The sequence below is a fragment of the Eptatretus burgeri genome, chromosome 3, assembly GCF_056783735.1.
Source record: "Eptatretus burgeri isolate ZD-2024b chromosome 3, Ebu_testis_v1, whole genome shotgun sequence".
Classification (NCBI taxonomy): Eukaryota; Metazoa; Chordata; class Myxini; order Myxiniformes; family Myxinidae; genus Eptatretus; species Eptatretus burgeri.
The window spans coordinates 129,718,525-129,737,927 of NC_140963.1; the positions used below are offsets into that span (position 1 = coordinate 129,718,525).

Consider the following 19,403-nt stretch of genomic DNA (forward strand, 5'->3'; position numbering starts at 1 on the left):
GCCAAACGCAGGCGAATGGGCCCTGAACTCTGTTCAAGTCGATCGATATATTCAGTGACAGTGCGAATATTTTAAGAGCACTCACCAAGTGGCTTCACTGCCCCAACAATACGGTTGATAAGGAACGGCTGGCTTGGTAAGCGATTAGCAATCGCTGATCGGTTTTATAAACGTCATGCACCCAGAGAATGTCAAGCAATGTCTGAATTGGACAAAGTAATGCTTTTTTTATATTTTATTTTATTTTATTAGCAGCCAGAAATACTGCTGAAGTCAATAAAGAAGTTTTAATTTTTGAAATTTGGCTGAGATTGAGATTCTCGAGGTTATAGCATGTGCGGAGATGAACGAAAGCCACAAACGCTGGCATCTACAGGTGTTTCTTCGCATTGCAATGTATTCAGCGATTCGTAGGTATGATGTGAGTGAGGAAAGTAGGGAAGAAAAAAAACACACTTGTGGCTTGGTAAACTCACTGGGGTCTTAATTCACCATTGTTTTTAGCCTGCTCAACAATACCTTGAGTTGGAACAAGGACGAGCCTTGATTTAAGGATAATTGAATAAGGCTGTTAATTATCTTCAAAAGGGGTGTTTAAATTTACCCAAACAGCCAATTTTCATTCATGCATTACCTTGGAGTTCCTTTACCTTGGCGTATGCAACGTTTGGGGACGCTAGGTTTCATGGTTTTGGAGTTATGGAGAAGATGGATGGACACTGACATTTTGTAGTATAGAGTACAACACTATAACTTCATAAATAGGGTATAATTGTTCAGCATCCTTCTTACAAATAGAATCCCTCGATTTTCGATAAGACCTGGGTCCACAGGATAAACTGAGACTCCCCTGAGTCGAACGAGGCCCCACACGTCTCTCGACGATGCGGGATTAATGAGTGACGTATCGAGTAACACGCTGCGTTCAATCTATCTATTCACTGGGGAACAAAGTTTTTTGTTGCATTGATACCAGCACTTGATCTTACCTAATTTGAGTGTGCTGAATTCAAATCTGAAGTTAGTTTCTCTCTGTAAGCTCTAGATTTTTTGCAATCCACCATTATCAACATTTATTTGGGAAGTTACAATTTGTATTAAAAGCAAATTTATATTAAACATATATTTTGCAATTCAACATTTGTTTGGTAAGTTACAATTTGAATTAAAAGCAAATTTAAATTAACATATATTTCGACATAAAGACGATAGGTGATTCAGAACAATTGATAAGGATGAATGCAAAGTTCAAATAGGTCCTATTCAGGCAAGAATTTGTGCTTGCACCTCTTGCGTTTATGGACTTCCACAGGGCAATCTCGTTTGATGCTCCAGCAGTAGTCTGCCATCATATTTTTGTCCAATCGCCCTGGGTAGCGCTCTTCCATCGTCATGAGGTCCTGATGGAAGCGCTCTCCCTGTTCCTCACTTACAGCCCCAAGGTTCTCAGGGGATTGATCAAGGTGATTATTCAGGAAATGGAGCTGGACACTCATATGTTGCACCCAAGATCGTGAAAAGCCAACAGCATTCTAGTAACCAGAAACTCATAGTTATCTGCCTTTTTGTTACCAAGAAAGTTTTGTATAACTGCGACGAAAGACAGCCACGCTGTCTTCTCCTTGTCATTCATCTTCCTTACAAATTCCTCATCAAGTACAAGGGCACGAATTTGAGGTCCATCGAACACACCTGCTTTGATCTTCTCGAAAGACAATCAGAAACTATATGTTGAAAACATTCACCATCAGTACTCGATGCCTTCACAAACTGTTTCATCAAGCCGAGCTTGATATGGAGTGGGGGAAAAATGATCTTCTCTCGGCTGACGATTGGGTCATTCACAATGTTTGGCATGCCTGCTTCCAGAGTTTCACGGATGGGCCACTCCTTCTGGATCCAGTGCTTCTCTCGAGCTCGGCTGTCCCACATGCAGAGATGGCATGGAAACTTTGTGAAGCCTTTCTGTTGACCAAGGAGAACGTTGACCATTTTCAGGTCCACACGAATGATCCAGTTGTGCTCGTGATATTTGACGAAGTCAATGACCATTTTTATGTCATTATGTTCTTCTCGCAAGTGCACTGAGTGACCAACTGGAACCACTCCATAAACATTGCCATTGTGCAAGAGAATACACTTGAGGCTGCGCTTAGAGGTATCCAGAAATAATCGCCATTCTGTTAGATTATACGAAGTAACACCTAATTGCCTGAGAAGACCTGGGATATCGTGGCAGTAAACAAACTGCTTGTCTTCTGAGAAAAAGGCGACAAAGATCTGGTTCCGCTTTCGGAAATATGAAACATTTGCAGAGTGGTCAAGTAAATTTTCTTCTTGCAGCCTGGAGGCTAATACCTCAGCTGCTTTCTTGGAGAGCCCCTAATCACGCACTAAGTCATTCAATTCCGGTTGGCTAAACTGCTGAGGGGCTGATGACTGTTTGGTATCAGATGAGGAGGCTTTGGATTCTGAAACCATTTCTTGAAGCCCGTCATCACGACCCTCGTGCTCTTGCTGATCATGTTCACTGCCTTCATCTTCAGATAAGACAAAACCATTAAAGACTGGAACGGGGAGTTCCTCACAGTGCGGAGTAGGTCGAATTGCTGAGGGAATACAGGGAAGGAGATCTTTTGCCGGTTTTTCTTGCTGATACCCTTTGTGTTGACCTGGCAAAAATAGCAGTCAGTTGTGTGGTCCTTGGGTTCTTGCCAAACAATTGGGAACTCCAAAAGGCAGACCCTTTCGCTTTCCTTTTGTCCAGTCACGAAGCATTTCCTCACAATTATGACATACAATATGAGGAGCCCATTTCTTGTCTTGGTTGCCAAGTGGAACATCAAAATAGGCTTTATAGGCACACCTTACAAACGATGTTATATTGCGCTTTTGACAAAGTAGTGTGTAGCAGCCACATACATATCAGAATGCATCAGGATTATTTACACATCTATGTCTTATTGAAGAAGCCATGATCAAATCTGAAACAAAGAAAAACATAAAGTTAAAGAATATATGTCAATAAAGATAAAGAAAATTGATGTCAAACAATTCATGAGCAAATCGTTAGCAGCAAAACGAATACGGTCTGTAGTTATTTAGCAGTTTAGGCATCGTATATTTCCACTAAAGTCCGAAATCGCACCCCAAGTTCTCAAGTTATCCTGAGTGTAAATAGCAATGAGTGTCCTTTTTTGTGAAAATCTCAACTTTCAAATTGCATGAAAACTAGAGCATGTAGAGGGAAACCAATTTCAGATTTGAAATTAGCGTTGAAAAAAATACCTGGAATAAGTTGAGAAATCTCATGCAACAGATAATTAGAAAAAAATTGTTCCCCAGTGTTATGTATACAGTTGACCTTTTTTTTTCCTGGAATTACCATCAGTATCAATTGAATTGGTATCTAAATAACCTGAACACAAAGTAATAAATGTTCGCACCATGAAAGTACCACAACACGCGGCATGGACGAACAACTCGTTCACCTGTACCTGCAGTACCTGCACCAGAATACACCTTTACATCGGTTCAGATATCATGTGTGGGATTCAGTTCGATAGCGTTTCCGAATAAATTATTTAAAACTTATTGTTGTGTAAATTACTCCTGAGTGATCAAAGATCCTTGGTATAATTCTAGTTATTCCGTAGTATGTGTTTTAGATGAGGATTTCCCATGAAGAGCACCATTTGGAAACTCAAAGGTTGGTGTTTAATGATGGGGGAGTGCTCCCTTGAATTTGAGGAAGGTTTCAAGGAAAAACTTCAGGAATATTTGAATATGCAAGAATCCTCAAATTAAGGATGTCCTGGCAGGGAAACTTGAGGAAATATTTAAACAAATCCTCAAATCTTTCCTGAAGGATGCTTCATGCAACCGGGCCTTTGCTCTCAAAAGTGGGCAATGTCCAGCCTGGAATGTAAGATTGGGAATGTGATTAGTCCATGGCAGATTGCAAGTCCAAAATGCAGCAATGACTGTACCTCTGCCTCAAGTGCTTTACGTAGCCTTAATTGCTGACCATTGTTTGAATGCAACACGAGAAGCAAAATGTTGCTCACCTGGAGTTTATAACGACGTTGAAGCAAAATACAAGCTCACAATTGCTGTTGGCTGCAGTCCATTTGGCACTCGTGAACGGAAAACAAATTCGACTTGTCGGAATACGCATGTATATGTATATACACTCGCGTACACACACTCGCACACCACCGTTTTGAATTCTCCAGGCACCTGAAGTAAATTCCCTGCCTGCTGGGGCAACGAATGAACTGACAGGGCAACGAAACAACTCTTGGACACATTAAAGAAGGGAATCAGAGAATGAGGAAACACAACCTGCAAATACTTGTGTTGGGGTTAATGGAGGTAATAAATATTTTGGGTAATGATGGGAGATGACATGAAATTCTGGAGCACCACCTGCATTTGAAGCCCAAGATGGAAAGAGTGAGAAAGAATGGCCTCTGGAGGACAGTTCCACAGACTGGAGAAGTGAGGAACAAAGGAGTTTAGGACTCAAGAACAATCAACTTGGGTTTTGGAAGATTAACTACGAAGGGGTTAATAGAAGAACACATATATCCTGGACTTGCTTGGAAGGGTCAGATGGCTGAGAGAGCAGAGGTACTTCTGATACTTAAATAAAGACTTAGAACAACAGAAGATGCCCAGTCTGTGGCTGGCTTTTGAGGCCAGCTTTGTTCTGTCGTTGGCCCCAGGAGAGGTCATGGCTGTTGGTGAGGCCCAGAAGTTCAAGGAAGTTTTCCCATGGCAGATAAGTTGCGATGGCAACCATCTCGGAAACTTGGCTGGTGTACGTGATATCTCAAAATATGGCAACCATCTCGTTAACTTAAAATGCCTTACAATCTGCCATGGAAATAGATCGGAGGGTTTGATTGACGATCCTTCCAGAGCAACAGGGTGATGCTGTGATGTGCTTTACCTTTTTGTCCCTCGCCCCTCCTACAAGGTCGGAGACTGGAGACATTGAAATGAGCTTCGTCTACCTACCAACCGATCATCCGTCCATGTACTTTTGTGGACGTGATATTTCAAATACCGTTGAGCATTTAGCTTTCCTATGGCAGATATCTATTCCTCATGACATCATCTCAATCTGATTCAGGTCAGGTGTGGGAGCATGTGCCAGAACAGCGCGTCGCTGCGTCCACTTTCCGCCGGTACTCCAGGGGCCTCCGTCTGGCCATCCCCCAGGCAGATGCCAGGCCCATCCCCATCTCCTTGAGATGATGGTCAACCTGCTGCAACCACGAGGCATGCGGTCGGCCCACTGGCCTCCTCCACTCGTGAGACTCCCTCGCTGAGAGAATCTGGTGAGCAAGATCAGCGTCAGGAAAACGAGCCACATGTCCATACAGCCGCTGACGCTCACAGACCATGCAGGTAACAAATCTCATCCGAGTCTCTCTCAGCAACCGCTCATTGGACACAAAATCCAACCAGCGATAGCCAAGGATTCTCCGAAGAGACCTGGTACCAAAGGAATTAAGTCTCCGTCTCAGATCCTTGGTCAGAGTCCAAGTCTCGCATCCATAGATTCGATCACAGCTATGATTGGCTGGATTATGTTGCTATGGCAACCATCTCGGAAACTTGGCTTGTGCACTTGATATTAAAAAAATACACAATAAAACCAGGTTCATGTTTTATCTTTCATCTTGCAAGAAGCTCGTAAAGATGTGCACATGATTGCATGTCCTTGTCTGTCTAGTGGAAAAATCTCTGCTGTATGTAGCACCGACTTCGGCAGTGTGCTCGTCGCTTAAAGGGTGGGATTCTGTGCATTCGCTCCCTTTGCAATCTCCATGATCGAATATCACCTTTTGATCCACCGTTTCTATTTTTAAAATGTTCATCAATATAATTCCCAAGAAACAACGATATACATGTTATTGCTGCTTACTGTTTGGTGTGTTTCTCACATTTTCCATTCCCTCCATGTACCTTCAATTTTATGAGCCATGTTGTCATGCTCTTAGTTTATCCACTTTGTTCCTGCTGTCATCTCACCCTGTCACTTTCAAGGATTTCTGCCATGGGCAGTTGCCGTGGCCACCCCTAAGTTCCATGCAAGTGCTGATGGCAAAGACGAGCGAGTCGTGCCGCCAGGTCTGCCAAGAGAACCAGCTCGTTTGTGAACCTTCATTTTACCAGCATCTGAACAATGCTGCAGCTCTTGCCAGGTACCATTTTTACTGAACGCACCGTTTATATGGCCTTGGAGTGGAATTTGCCCTCACGTAAGCTTTTCTAAAGAAATATATCAGAGCTCGGGGTGATTTCCTTGTCTGTGAATCTCGTTTTTAACGTGGAAATGTATACTTTTACCGAAGGTGGACGGAGGTTGTGTTTTCCCCCCTGGTCTGTCTGTCTGTCTGTTTGTCCACAAGGTATCTCAAAAAAGTTAGACTGATTTGGATGAAACTTTGTGGACAGATTGGGTATGTGTGCCAAGGATGAATCAATTAGACTTTGGTGAAGATCATCTGGATCCGGCCTATCGATGGGCTACAGAACGTAAATGGTTGAGCCTGGAGGAGGTATGCGCTCTCCCAAGTGCCGTTCCACTTAGTTCTTGGATGAAAGACCTTGTGTGCTGACCACGAAACAGTTTCGTCTTAATTCAATGCCTGAAAGAATGATTTTACTGAAAAATGTCATTCTGCCATCTCAATTCCAAAGTCTCGACTCGCGCTACGTACATACCAGATTAACCACGGCACGCAGGTGACGTCCTTTCTGGAGTCCATTCATGAGTCAACTAGGTTTATTACATTGTCTGACAGTGACATGGTAAATTCACCAAGATAGACTTGGGTTTCAGAAGCTTAGTATCCAAACCTTCAGTTGTATTCTCTGTGCCCTCCAGTGCAGCAACAGGCCACCACACCAACTCGGGTGGAGAAGTCGCCATTTGTTGACTTTTGTCGCAAGCAATGGGGGGTATAAGCTGTGTCATCCCCTTTTCATTATGTATCTCCAAATGTGGAAGTAGATTTGGACCATACAACACAGCACAAATGGGAAGAATAAATAAATAAATAATATGAAAGAGATCATGAGCATGGCTGCCGAATTAATGTCTACCCCCACCTTGTGTCTGACCAGACACGGCATCGAGTGCAAAACAACAGAGGTGCGGAATCACGTGTTTGCTCCTGCATTCGACTCTGCGAGCAAAACGTGTACCCTGCAGGGTGACTTTCTGCTGTACAGTTGTGCCGGCACACATTCCGAGTTCCGGCGTATCTGCCCTTGCCGCGATTACATGAAAGGCCAAGTGGCACTCTGCCGAAACTGCCTGTGAACGCAAGGAAATAAAAACAAGAGCAGTTCTGCTGAATCACCTGCACCGTCTCACCTTGCAGTTGCTTACAGAGACGGTTTCACCACACGGTAGGGTGTGGCAATAAGCTCCTGAAAAACAGTTGACTGATCATATTCAGCTTATCAGTTACTGTTTGCACTGTAATTAAAATTCGTGGTTCATTGTGACAACACGTCACGGACTAACTTCCAGGTTGATCTCTCTGCTGTTTTTTTTTTTTGTTTGTTTTATTTCCTTTTTAAAGTTTTATTAATCTAATTTATTTTGAATGAGAAATGCAGAAAAAAGCAAATATGGTATCACCTGCTGGGTGATGCATGGGGCGCTTTGCACAAGCTTGAAGTCCAACAGAATATCGTGTGTCATTGGATTACCCTGATTGTCGAGTATCGACGTACACGAAGCATCTGCCATCCTCAGCTCGAAAGCACGATTCGTGCTTCTCGTACTAAGAATCACGCAAAGCAAGTGCCGTCACCGTGAGCACAGTGGGCTCGCAGTGCAGGCCCAACCTTTGGCCATCCCAGAGTGCTGCATTTGTGAGAATGTGATGCTCAATGCAAAGCTTTTTGTTAATTTTTACGTTTTTATTTGTTTCTAGTTATAACCAAGGGGTGGCAAGAAGGATAATTTATGGTGTTTTTTCACATCTTGTGACTTCTGTTTTTATTTTTTATAATGTGCTGCATCGCTCCACCTTCACTTTCCGCCATCTGGCAATGTGATGCAGCCGATTGATGCTTATGGCCAACTCTAAGTTCTGAAATGGAATCGCCAGATCACCCAGATCTTATGCTTGTTAATACTAATAGTGAGAATGAGGTAGAAATTATCAAGTTTGTTTGCCATAATGCAGTGATACACTTTGGTAGAGACATTTGAACGGAGTTTCTGCTTGTACTTTTAAACGCCGCAGCCATAAAAGTCAGAACGAAGAAATCTGTCTCGTAGGATACAGAGAAAAATCGCTGCTTTGTCGTGCCGGTGAATAAGTTGTCGTATGAAAGTGCTATTGTCAACAGCAATTCAACTTCCGTTTTAAATGCTCGTGACCAGGTTGAGTTTTGGTGAATTCAGATGTCGAGAATCTGCACGCCTTTTTCTTCCGCCCAAACTATATATCCCCAAACATGAGACGTGACGAAGGGGCGGGGGGGGAAATTGAGGGTCTTGAGATGTATATTAGTGAGCCATCATTTTGCTTTCTCTCCAATACATCAATATGTTGTTTTTTCTTCCAGTTTTGACCCTAAGGCCCAATCCCCTGAGGCATGGACCCCATCTTCGCACTGGAGGTGGCCAATAGGCCCATCATACTTGTGCCACATCCATACCCTATCCCCCCCACTCTAACCCATTTGACCAATTCACAAGCGCACTCGCTCTCCACAAAACTAACCCCACCGACACTACAAACCCAAAACAACACTACAAAAAAAATGTAAAAGGCGAATGGCAGGGGGCGAGAGGTACATCATGAGGAGGACATCAACAATCACAACTTGGAGGGGAAAAATCTTTAAAATGAGTTTGTTTGTTTTTTTTAATACTTTTTTGTTGCTGGGATTGGGATAGGGTACGGGGTGAGAGCAGTAAGGTAAGAATTCCATTAACAAAGACAACAAACGTGATCACACTTATCGACGACCATAACTTCAACATCCCAAGAATATCCCCTTGTAGCACAGCATGCACACTGCTTGTAGATCGCCCAATTCTGCTCCAGCGACCATCTGTGCCTCGGTTCTTGTATCCCTCTATCTTCATTGCTTCGGTGAAGACAATCCTACTGTCAGCAATCCTACCACCTTCCCAGGAAGATGACCCGTTAACTATTCAGGTGGAGCAAATTAAATTTAGATTGTTCTGTGAAGAAGTTTCAAGTGCAGAAATAGCAATCACCCAAATGGGAAAATGGGGAGGACAAGTTTTTAATCAACAAAGCAAAGGAAAATTTAAAATGAAATGTAAACGAGTTTTGTGCAAAAGACAGTTTCAAAAGACATTGTCACTCCATATTCGCATCTCTTCATTGCATGCCTTATCGTTCCTTTACGAACCAGTCCTGAACGTGTAAACTAAAAACTTTGCTGCGGAGTTTTCTTCTCACCAGATTATGGCAAACAAACTTTTTCACTTTTCATTGCCAAATGAAAATGGTTCTTTGTAGTGTTGGTGGGCATGAACAGGGTTCATTGTTTTTTTTTTTGTTTGTCTACATTTTTGCTTTGTTGTTTTAAAATCCATTCGTTTACAGCTAGCATTGTGCTTCAAGTGTTAGAAATTCCTCTTTTTTTTTTTTTTTCTTTTTTTTTCAACCGTGGTTAAAAACCATTGCTGATGCCCATATCAATTTGCCTTAATTTCCTGCCATTTTTGTGGTTTTATTATTTATCCTTTTTCCCTGTTCGATAAATGTCTATTTTTTTACATTTCATACCTTAGGATGTGGTAATGATATGTTTGTTTGTTTTGTGTGTTATTGCAGTTTCGTTTTGACTTCCAGCTGGTTACATATCACCTGCACGTTAAAAGTCCAAAGCCCCTGCACAGGAAGCAAGTAGAAAGTACTTTTAACACAATGTAGAATTTGCAGTTTCTCGACGTTGCCATTGATGACGTTTGCATGTCTACTCAAATCATCATCATAAGAATTGTGTATTTGGTTATTTTTTTATTTTTATTATTTTTGGTCTTCGTTTTGAACGCAGCTTTATCAACATTTGTTGAAGGTTATTTTTCACACATCTTGTGGAACAATCTGTTTCTGAAGAACCTTTTGTTTCTTCGCTAACGCATGGAATTTGGAATCCCCTTTTTGGTTATTGTCAAACATTAGTGATGGAAGTTATTTTCAGAATTTTCCAAACCTTTGACCCAGACCCTTTCCTTCCTTCCTTAATGGTTTTATTTACTTATTTTTACCTGGCTTGAGCTATCGGAACAGAATCCTCGACTTCGAAAGTGTTCGTCAGTGGAGTCTGAACATTATCATTTGTATCATGTTAGTTTGACTGCTCTCTAAAGTTGTAACTCTTCCTCTTTTATGTTTATATTTTGCCGTGCGATCACACAAGAGCCAGTTAAATGCCGTAAGCTGAATTCTAAAATCACCTGGAAGCCAAATAATGCTGGATTCATTTTGACTTATCAGGTGGTTAACGGCCAGGCTGCTGTCTGTTAAGTGGCTGGGCCATATTACCTGCTTGATGGATGGCACTATAATATTTTCTTACACGTTGTTAAAATTGTAATTAGATCGTTGTGTCCTTATAATCAAGGATTTTGTCAAACACTGGCTAGTTGACCACTGTTTGACACCTCATAACATATTCCCAACCATTATGCCCCCTCCGCCCTGTGGTTGTTAAGCAGCCAAGTGCACCTTTCACTGCCATTGTGCAATCTCACCGCTCGAGCTATGTCGGACCATTTCATAAAGGAATGCTTTGACAAGAATATTGAAGATGGTTTTTCAAAAACGATAATTTCTGAGCCCGAGGTTGTCTGACAAGATGGCACAGAGATCGCGCACTTACCTTTTAAACGGTCATGTGTTTGATTGCAGGCACAAGTGTAAACTTTCATATCGACGCTTCGCAGCTGGGACGTTGCATCACAAAATGCGCCGTCCCGCAGATGGGCATTGAGCTGGGAAGGCGTTTGCTCGAATTAGTACGTAGACGTTCTACATCCCACGGTATCTTTCACGAAGAGTCGGCGAGTTATCGCCGGCATCCGAGCCAAATTCCTGCCCTCGCCTTCTAGCATCTGCACAGGTGCGCTCTTGAGTACCGTCGCAAACCTGCAGCCGCCTGCTGCGTGCGAGAGAAGAAACCGAATGTTTTATGCAGATATTTATTTTAAATCGTTGTATGTAAGTAAAATTATAAAGATATTACTTGTCGGTGCAGTGCTGCATCAATTTCCACTTATTTATTTATGCAGCTGTTTGAATAGTGACGGATGATGAGGTTGGAGAATGATGGGGACGTGTTCAGAGGATAAAAACGTCTTTTCAAGTTGTACGTATATGATATAGTGAGGAATGAAGCTTGTTTCGATTGCTTTGTCAAAGGCTTGTGTTGAGAGGTTTTTGTTTTTTGTTCATGATGATGCAAAATTATCATCTTTTGTTTTATTTCACTGCACTTTTTTGTTGTTATTGTTTGGCTTTGTCTCAGGTCTCAAATACGGGTTTGCTGCAATCTGAGAGAAAAAAAAAAACACGAACAATTGATCATCTGAACACAAAGGTGGCACAGTTGAACTGCGGATTTTGCTTCGTATGGAAACCTCGTTCTTCAACGGACTCATCAGTGCTGATTAATCGGAGGGTCGTAATTGAGGCATGTACCAAACTTTTTAATGACAGTTCTCATTGATATCCAAGTTGAGCCAGCAGAAGTCTCGCTTCTCTACCGCATCTTTGAAATTCTCTCCCATTTCGCTTGTTCAGCTACATCTTGAGGACAAAAGTGCCCCGATCCGAGCTGTGTTTAAGATTGCATGCTTTGTCTCCGTGCTGCGCTCTGGTTCCGGTTTAATGTCCTTCGTGTGTTGGAACACACTGATCGTGTGTTCTGGATTGGGATGATGACTTTTCTTTGTGGGATATGATGGACCAATAAACAGCCTGAGGTTCCCTTGTCCTGATCTGGGTTTATGTATTTCAAACCACTGTTAGAGTTTGTGTGTGTGTGTGTGTGTGTGTGTGTGTGTGTGTGTGTGTGTGTGTGTGTGTGTGTGTGTGTGTGTGTGTGTGTGTGTGTGTGTGTGTGTGTGTGTGTGTGTGTGTGTGTGTGTGTGTGTGTGTGTGTGTGTGTGTGTCTGTCTTTATTTTAAAGGGTTCCTACTCTTGTTGAAGAATAAGAATGATACTGTTGAAAAGCTAATAACACTGGTCTGCGTCATTTCAGAGGTCTAGGTTTTCTCAACGGTCCTCATATGTTTTTTGCATGCTGAATTCAGAAATGTATCTCATTTCGCTCAATCAGGTCAAGGTTTTATGCTATCTCAATTTTAAGGAAAAAAAAAATAATCAAAATTTTTGTTTTTTTTAATTAGCATTTTTAAAATTCAAAATCGGACTGACATTGACAGAAAATGTACAAACCATACATATAATGACGCACAAGTACCGTTAATGTGAAATTCAACATTAAAAAGACGAAGGAAAACAGCGACTGCTGGAGCGACTGAAGTTGGGTGTTCCCAGAAACAACGATTTATCTATATTTTTCTGAAATTGAAATGAAAGTAATTGAGAAGGCACTTTCTTCCACATTAAGTGTACTTGTTCGTCATTATATGTATAGTTTGTACATTTTCTGTCAATGTAAGTCTGATTTTGAATTTTAAAAATATACATAGTCGAGGCTCATGGAAGAGCTTCTACTACTACACTGAATGGATAAGCATGGAAACAGATAAAAACAGGATGCAAAAGGAATAGTATGGGGGGGGAAGGGGATGTCAAGACCAGAGGGAGGTGGACAAACATTGGGTGTGGAGAGGAATGGGGGCAAGAGAGGATGCATGAGGTGGACAAGATGGATGCAGAAGGGAACTCTCAGGAGGGAAAACTGGAAATTTGGGGGGGGGGAGGGGGTGTCAAGAGCAGAAACGCTGGCTAGGAGTTCAGGTGTACCAAGGAAGCAATTTGTACAATGGAGGATGACCAGTTGGCAGCTGACTTTGGAGGCCAAGAAAGATCGTGGCTGATGGTGAGATACAGAAAGAGCACGCAAATTATAATTATTTTACTACTTCTGAAAACGATAGAAATATATATGTATATATAGTATAATATATTACATGGAAGGAGCACATGAATAACCACAATCTCAACGACGGTGACAAGTACATATTATAAAATATCTTTTCATCGGTTTCACTTCATTTTACTTCTCTATTGAGATTCACAGATAGACATACAGTATGTTTGTAAAGTACAACATGCTGTATGTTTATTAAACCCGTCAGCAAAGTGAAGCGAGTAAATACAGCGAGTATTAGTATCTCTGACATTGGCAAAGCTGATGAGAAATTGACCAATACATTTCAGAGACGGTATCTGTAACTCGATCATTGATTTCAACAATACCATCTTTCCAAGCAACACCACTTTGGAAATAGTGGCATGCAGGAGAGCACACACCCCCGCCAAGTTGAACCGTTTACAGTTTGTATCCCACTGAGAGGCCGGATTGAAATCTGGACCTGAACCAAAATCAAATTGGCTTATCACCTAACCCACTCCGTGGTGAGGAGGGGTGAGGAGGGAGGGAGCGACGAGTGGGGTGTGAGGGAGGAGAGGGGAGGGGGACAGGAGTCGGGGAGTGAGGAAGGAGAGGGGAAGGGAAGGGGGTGTGAGGAAGGGGAGGAGGGCGCAAGGTGTGGGGAGGGCCGTCCGGACGAAGGGTATACTTAGAGGGTGGGGGTGGGGGAGATAGAGCAGTGGAGGAGCAAGTAAGAAGGGAGACCGAGAATGGGCGGGGGAGCGAGGGGCGGGAATGGAGGAGGAAGGCAGCGTGAGTGGAGGGTCTGTCCACACATAACCACTGTTTGGACACGTGCGGAGACAGAAAGCGAGAAAGGTGTAAGAGGATGCTGCATTGTATTAGGAGGGGAGAGACAGAGAGAAATAAAAAAAAATTTGTATACCATATCGAGGCTCATGGAAGAGCTAACACATAGAAACATAAAACAAGAGAGGCAGGAGAGCGAAGCACAAAATAGTGGTGAACAGAAACAATAGATCTATGGAAGGGATGGGGCTTGGTACATGTGGTAAACAAAATGGTACTACAGGGAATGTGAAGGTGTGTTTGGGGTGGATTAACAGGGGTAGAAAAGATTGTGGTTATGGATGGGGGAAGATATGAGATTGTGGTGAACAGCGTTTTTGAAGACTTGGAGGGAGAAGTGGGATTGAAGAGAGTGTCAGAGTTTGTTCCAGAGGTCAGGAAAAGAGGAATGAAAGAGTGAAGGTGAGCAGTGATTCTTGATTTTGGCAGTTTCACCAAGAGGGGTTTTTTGGAAGACCTTGAGTGGATATATAGGGGGAACAGAGCGGGGGGTGGGGGGGGGCAAGGCCAGAGAGGTGACGGCAGAAGACAGAAAGACCACCGACCAGCCTCTGGTGAGACAGAGAGACCCAGACGCAGCTTCACCGCTGGAGATATCAATGATCCGAAATGCCTTGGTTTCTATTGCGTGAAGTCGAAGCGAGGTGTGAGGCAGGAGCACCACCCCAAAGGGAGGGAGGAGCAGTACTCCATCAGGCTGTGGATGAAAGCTTTGTAAGTGATTAGAAGCTCAGGTGTGCCAAGGAAGGACTTTGTATGACGTAGGATGCCCAGTCAGTGACTGGCTTTGGAAGCCAGCTTGGAGATGTGGCTTTCCCAGGAAAGAATGTGGCAGATAGCGAGACCCAAAAACTTGAATGAAAGGACTTTTTCAAGGGGATTGTTTCTGAAAGTAGATTGGGGAGGGGGGGGGGTCAGACGGTCCTTTCGGAGAGACATAGTGAGGATGTGAGATTTCTCAGGATTGAGAAACCTGTTCCAAGACTTTGACCAGCTTGCTATTTTTATCCAGGTCTGCAGTGAAGAGGCTGCTTGCTGATCTGAGGGATGGCAGATGGTACGGCAGAGGGTGGAGTCATCAGCCAAGAGATATAGAGCGTTTTCCAGAAATGCAGAGAGATCATTGATGAAAACCAGAAAAAGAACAAGGCCCAGAATGCTGCCTTGAGGAACTTCAGCCTAGCTGGGAAGAGATGAGAGAATTTAATGCAGAGCCATGCGTTGACTGCGACAGGACAGGAAGTTCACGAGCCATGAGTGGAGATTGCCTTTGATACCAGAGGAGAATTTGGTGAGCAGGGCAGGGTGGCAGACCAGATCGAAATGTCAAGGGATATGGCTCTGATCTCCTGTCTGGCATTGAGGACCTCCATCCATTGTTGGGACAGCAGAAGCAGCATATCCAGGGTAGAGTGACCTGGTCTGAAACCAAATTGATGATTGGAAATCAAGCCATTGGAGAAGTATAAGGATTAGATGTCTGAAGCGAGGATGGATTCCATAACATTGCTGATGATTGGGAGAAGGCTGATTGGTCTGTAGTTGCAGGGATCTGTTTTTGCACCTTTTTTATGCAGGGCAGTGATGTTAGCAGATTTCCAAGCAGATGGCAGATGACCTTGAGCAAATGAGAGTGTGAATGGAACAGAGAGAGGGTGAGCAAGAGCAGCAGAGCAGGTTTTTAGGACGTGTGGGCTGATGCCGTCTGGACCGGTTGCAGAATCTGAGTCGAGGTTTGACAGCAAGTTCTCCACCTTGTCAGGAGAAAAAGACACAGAGTCCAGGGACAGGTGGGTGTGACTGGGGAAGGTGGGTAGAGAAAGCGATGGGTTTGGGACACAAGATTTAGAAGCAAACACAGAGTTTAGGCATTCAGCCTTTTCACGTGCGGTATCAGTTGTGCAGCCATTTGAGGTAAGGGAAGGGATGGAGGGGGAACATACACCAGAAACAGATTTCATTCGACGCCACCAGGATTTTGAGGGAGAGAGGTTTGAGCGTTCAGAATTGAGATGAGAAAGATGTTGTTTTCTGGCTCTCCTGAGGGTAGATACACACTTGTTCTGAGCTTTATGGAAGGAACTGAGATTACCATCAGTTGGGTTTGCTTTCCATGAAGGAAAGACAAGTTGTTTCAGGACAACTGCCTCGCCACAAGCTTCAGTGAACCAAGGGTGGGAGGAAGGGTAGGACAACTGAAGACGAGAGGGGATAAATCTATGCATGAGGAAGAGCAAGTTTCTTTGAAAGAATTCCCAGGACGAGTTGATGTTGGAGAAAGTAGAGATGGGAGACCAGTCGAGAAGTTTGATGGCTGCTTGAAGACCCTGCCAGTCGGCCTGAGTGAAATGCCACACTTGTCGGCGCTGAGGTGGTTCTCCAATAACAGCCAGAGAGATGTCCGCTTTAACAAGCATATGGTCAGATGAACTGATTGGAACAGAGGAAGAACAGCAGATATTTTCTGGGAAATTAGTCAAAATCAAATCCCGAAGAGATTAGTACCGTTGGCTGAAATCCGGGTCAGGAAGTTGAGAGATTGTATCATTCTCAATGAGTTGCAGAAGTCCTTTGCTGAAGTGCCATGGCAGGTGAGGGACTCTTGAAGATCGTACAAAAAGTGGAAACGAGGTGTAAAATAAAATTGCACATTTTCAGCGAGCGAGCCATCACCCGATACAATGCAGGGCCTTCACAGGCGAGTCGCCCCTTAACTTTGTTCAAGTCAATAGATATACAGGAGACCTTGTATAACACGGGGGAGGCATTCTCGCAAAACTCCGTGTTATCTGAAAACGTGTTATGGAGCAATATTTAACATGGAAATGGGGGTGATGTTCTAACCGGGGAAGATTTCAACCTTTGAAGGATGAAGATCGACATAAAAACCTCAAAAAAAAGCAGGAAACAATCTCATAAATAAAATGTATAACAAATAAAAACATTCAAAATGAATTAATTTTTAATTAGTGTTATCATGATTGGGATTGGATGCAGTACATATTGCTTGTGGCAGGCTGTCCAGTTGAGGTTGAAGGCTCAGAAGATTAAAAGGAAGCTGATTCACTTGGGGTTTGTTTGAAGAACTTCATAATGGAGACTTGAGTGGCTGTCTTCATTTTATGTTTGTTGACCTTGTAACATTTCAGGACATTCTCCCTCTCCTTCAGCACCTTGGAACTTCTCCTGCAGTCGAGGTCGTGTTCATCAAAGATGGCCATGGCTTCATCGACCAATTTGAAACTTTTAACTGTGACCGTCGTCGTGAGGGTTTTAACAGGCACAACCTCCTCAGGACTTGATTCTGATTCCTCCCTGATGCGCTCCTCCTCCGGAGCCAGAAGATCTTCATTGCTCAGCTCCTCCCTGTGTGACAGAAGCAAATATTCAACATCATCTTCGTCGACCTCCTCAAATCCCACTTGCAGGGCCACATCCACAATCTGTTGCCTTGCTTCGCTGACTTCAGCCTCCATGAAACCGCTGAACTCAATCACTGTCTCAGGCCAGAGTTGCTGGAGATGAAGATGATGGAGATGAAAGTGTGGCTGGACATGCATTTCCAATAAAGTCCAGTTTCATCGAAGTTAAACACCACCTGGCTTGGTGTGTAACGTCCATCCACAATCACTGATTTGAAGACAGCTGGAAATTGTTTGGCAGCAGCATGATTTGCAGCAGCAGCTTCCCCAGTCAACTTAAGATTGTGCAACGCATGGCGACTCTTGAAGTGCTCGAACCACCCATGACTGGCAGCAAAAGGCATTGGATCCACTGGCGTAGCAAGGGGGAAGGGGGGAGGGCGGCCACCCCGCGCGGTAAATTTGTTTTGTTGCATCCATAATCTGTTGACACTTCTGAGGATATTTATGTATTTATATATATTATCGACGCATCTGTACACATACACTGCCTGTCGCAATTACCATTGCATTTTGGTCTGTTTGTTTGTGTCTGTACATCATGTGTTTATGTAGGCCACAAACTCCACCTGGTGGTAGGCAGTATTGTTGCGGATCTGGAAGCCATGAGCACACAACATACAGGTCCTCTCGATCAGTTATATCGGTAAGTACGTGTTGCCAGTTAGGGTCCCGACCCTAGTCTAATGGGTAATTAAATGTTCCTGCGCTGTGGAGTTATTTTAATAGTCAGGTTTTCTTTTCGTTTATTACACCACCAACAACAACTACAACAACGCCAACATCGTTTCACCTTCATCTCGCTTCTTCCCACCGACGCCATCGCTCACGTGCGTGTCAGCACGAACATGGGCAGAGTTCACGAAGGCCTGACGTCTTTCTTACAAATCCTCAGCAGACCGGGAATGGGGTGGGGCCTGAAGTCTCTCGCGAAACCTCGGCAGATACGGGACGGGGAATCAAGGCGCTCGACACGCCCCCCGCCCCCGACCAATGATGGAGAGACAACGGAGTTCCCCGGCGAATGAGGTGTGCGGAGAGGTGAGACGCGTGTCTCCCGCCCCGACGGGGGGCAAGTAGAAATAAACAGGACAGGCGGTCTCGTCGGTCTGTCTGGTCTGGTCGTCATCTTCTTCCTCCTCCTCCGCCGCACGATTGAGCGCTCAAGAGACACCATCCCCCACAAGGACCGCAAGGGTTGGGCGCCATGTCTCTATCGGCGAATGGGTGAGCTTGAGAGACACCATCCCCCGCAAGGGTCGCTCGCCGGTGCTTGGATTCAGCTCGCATGCCGCTGGCGCCCGGACCGAGTCAGCTCGAAGACCACATGAGGCGGACAGGTCCAAGACAGACCCTGGTCTTCAGCCCGACTGTCCTCCGGGCTGGAGGTCCGAATAAAGACCACTTCGGTCCGATTCTTTGGGTGTGTGCGTGTGTGTGTCCGTGGGCCCGTCTGTTAAGTAGTGAACTGTATAAGTGCTCTTGTTGTACATACCGTGCATACCTCCATTTATTAATATTCGGTTTAACTCTGCCCTTATGTGCTCCCCTCATCCCCCCATCGTAAATAAACATCCCCATTTGTGAAATGTTTCAAGCCTGGTGTTGGCGCAGTGGTTAGGGCAGCGGCTTGGGATCCAAAAGGTCCTGAGTTCAAGCCCCGTTATACACCCCGTTATGAATTAATACACCAGGGGGTTGACTCAGCCTGTCATCCTTCCAAGGTCGGCGAAATGAGTACCAGTGTACTGGGCTGGTGTATACCCCAGTTAAAATAGGTGTACCATATCCCTGTGTCGTAAGAGGCGACCAGGGTTGCGTCAGGAAGGGCATCCGGTGTAAAACCTGTGCCAACTCACTATGCGGATCATATGGATGATCCGCTGTGGCGACCCCTAACGGCAGCAGCCGAAAGAAGAAGAAGAAGAAGAAGATTTGTGAAATGTTTCAGCTCGTTCATGTCTATTCCTTTGTTGGCTTCGCGTGCTGTGTGTTGGAAAATTAGCCAGGCCGTTGCCGTTGTAACGGGAT

The 19,403-nt window shown here is 44.1% G+C and overlaps 1 protein-coding gene across 8 annotated transcripts in view; it reads left to right on the plus strand.

Moving 5' to 3' along the window:
• The window catches only part of MGAT5 (alpha-1,6-mannosylglycoprotein 6-beta-N-acetylglucosaminyltransferase), a 99,212-nt gene extending 87,203 nt beyond the window's left edge, over nt 1-12,009 (plus strand). For 3 of the 8 annotated variants that reach the window (XM_085875569.1, XM_085875575.1, XM_085875567.1), the window contains 3 exons: nt 6,058-6,215; nt 7,141-7,428; nt 9,849-12,009. In XM_085875569.1, coding sequence (XP_085731695.1) covers nt 6,058-6,215; nt 7,141-7,339 — 357 coding nt within the window. In that variant the 3' untranslated portion in view covers nt 7,340-7,428; nt 9,849-12,009. The remainder of the gene's footprint in view (nt 1-6,057; nt 6,216-7,140; nt 7,429-9,848) is intronic. The other 5 variants (XM_085875572.1, XM_085875571.1, XM_085875570.1 and 2 more) reach the window with 5 other exon arrangements.
• The last annotated feature ends 7,394 nt before the right edge of the window (nt 12,010-19,403 follow it).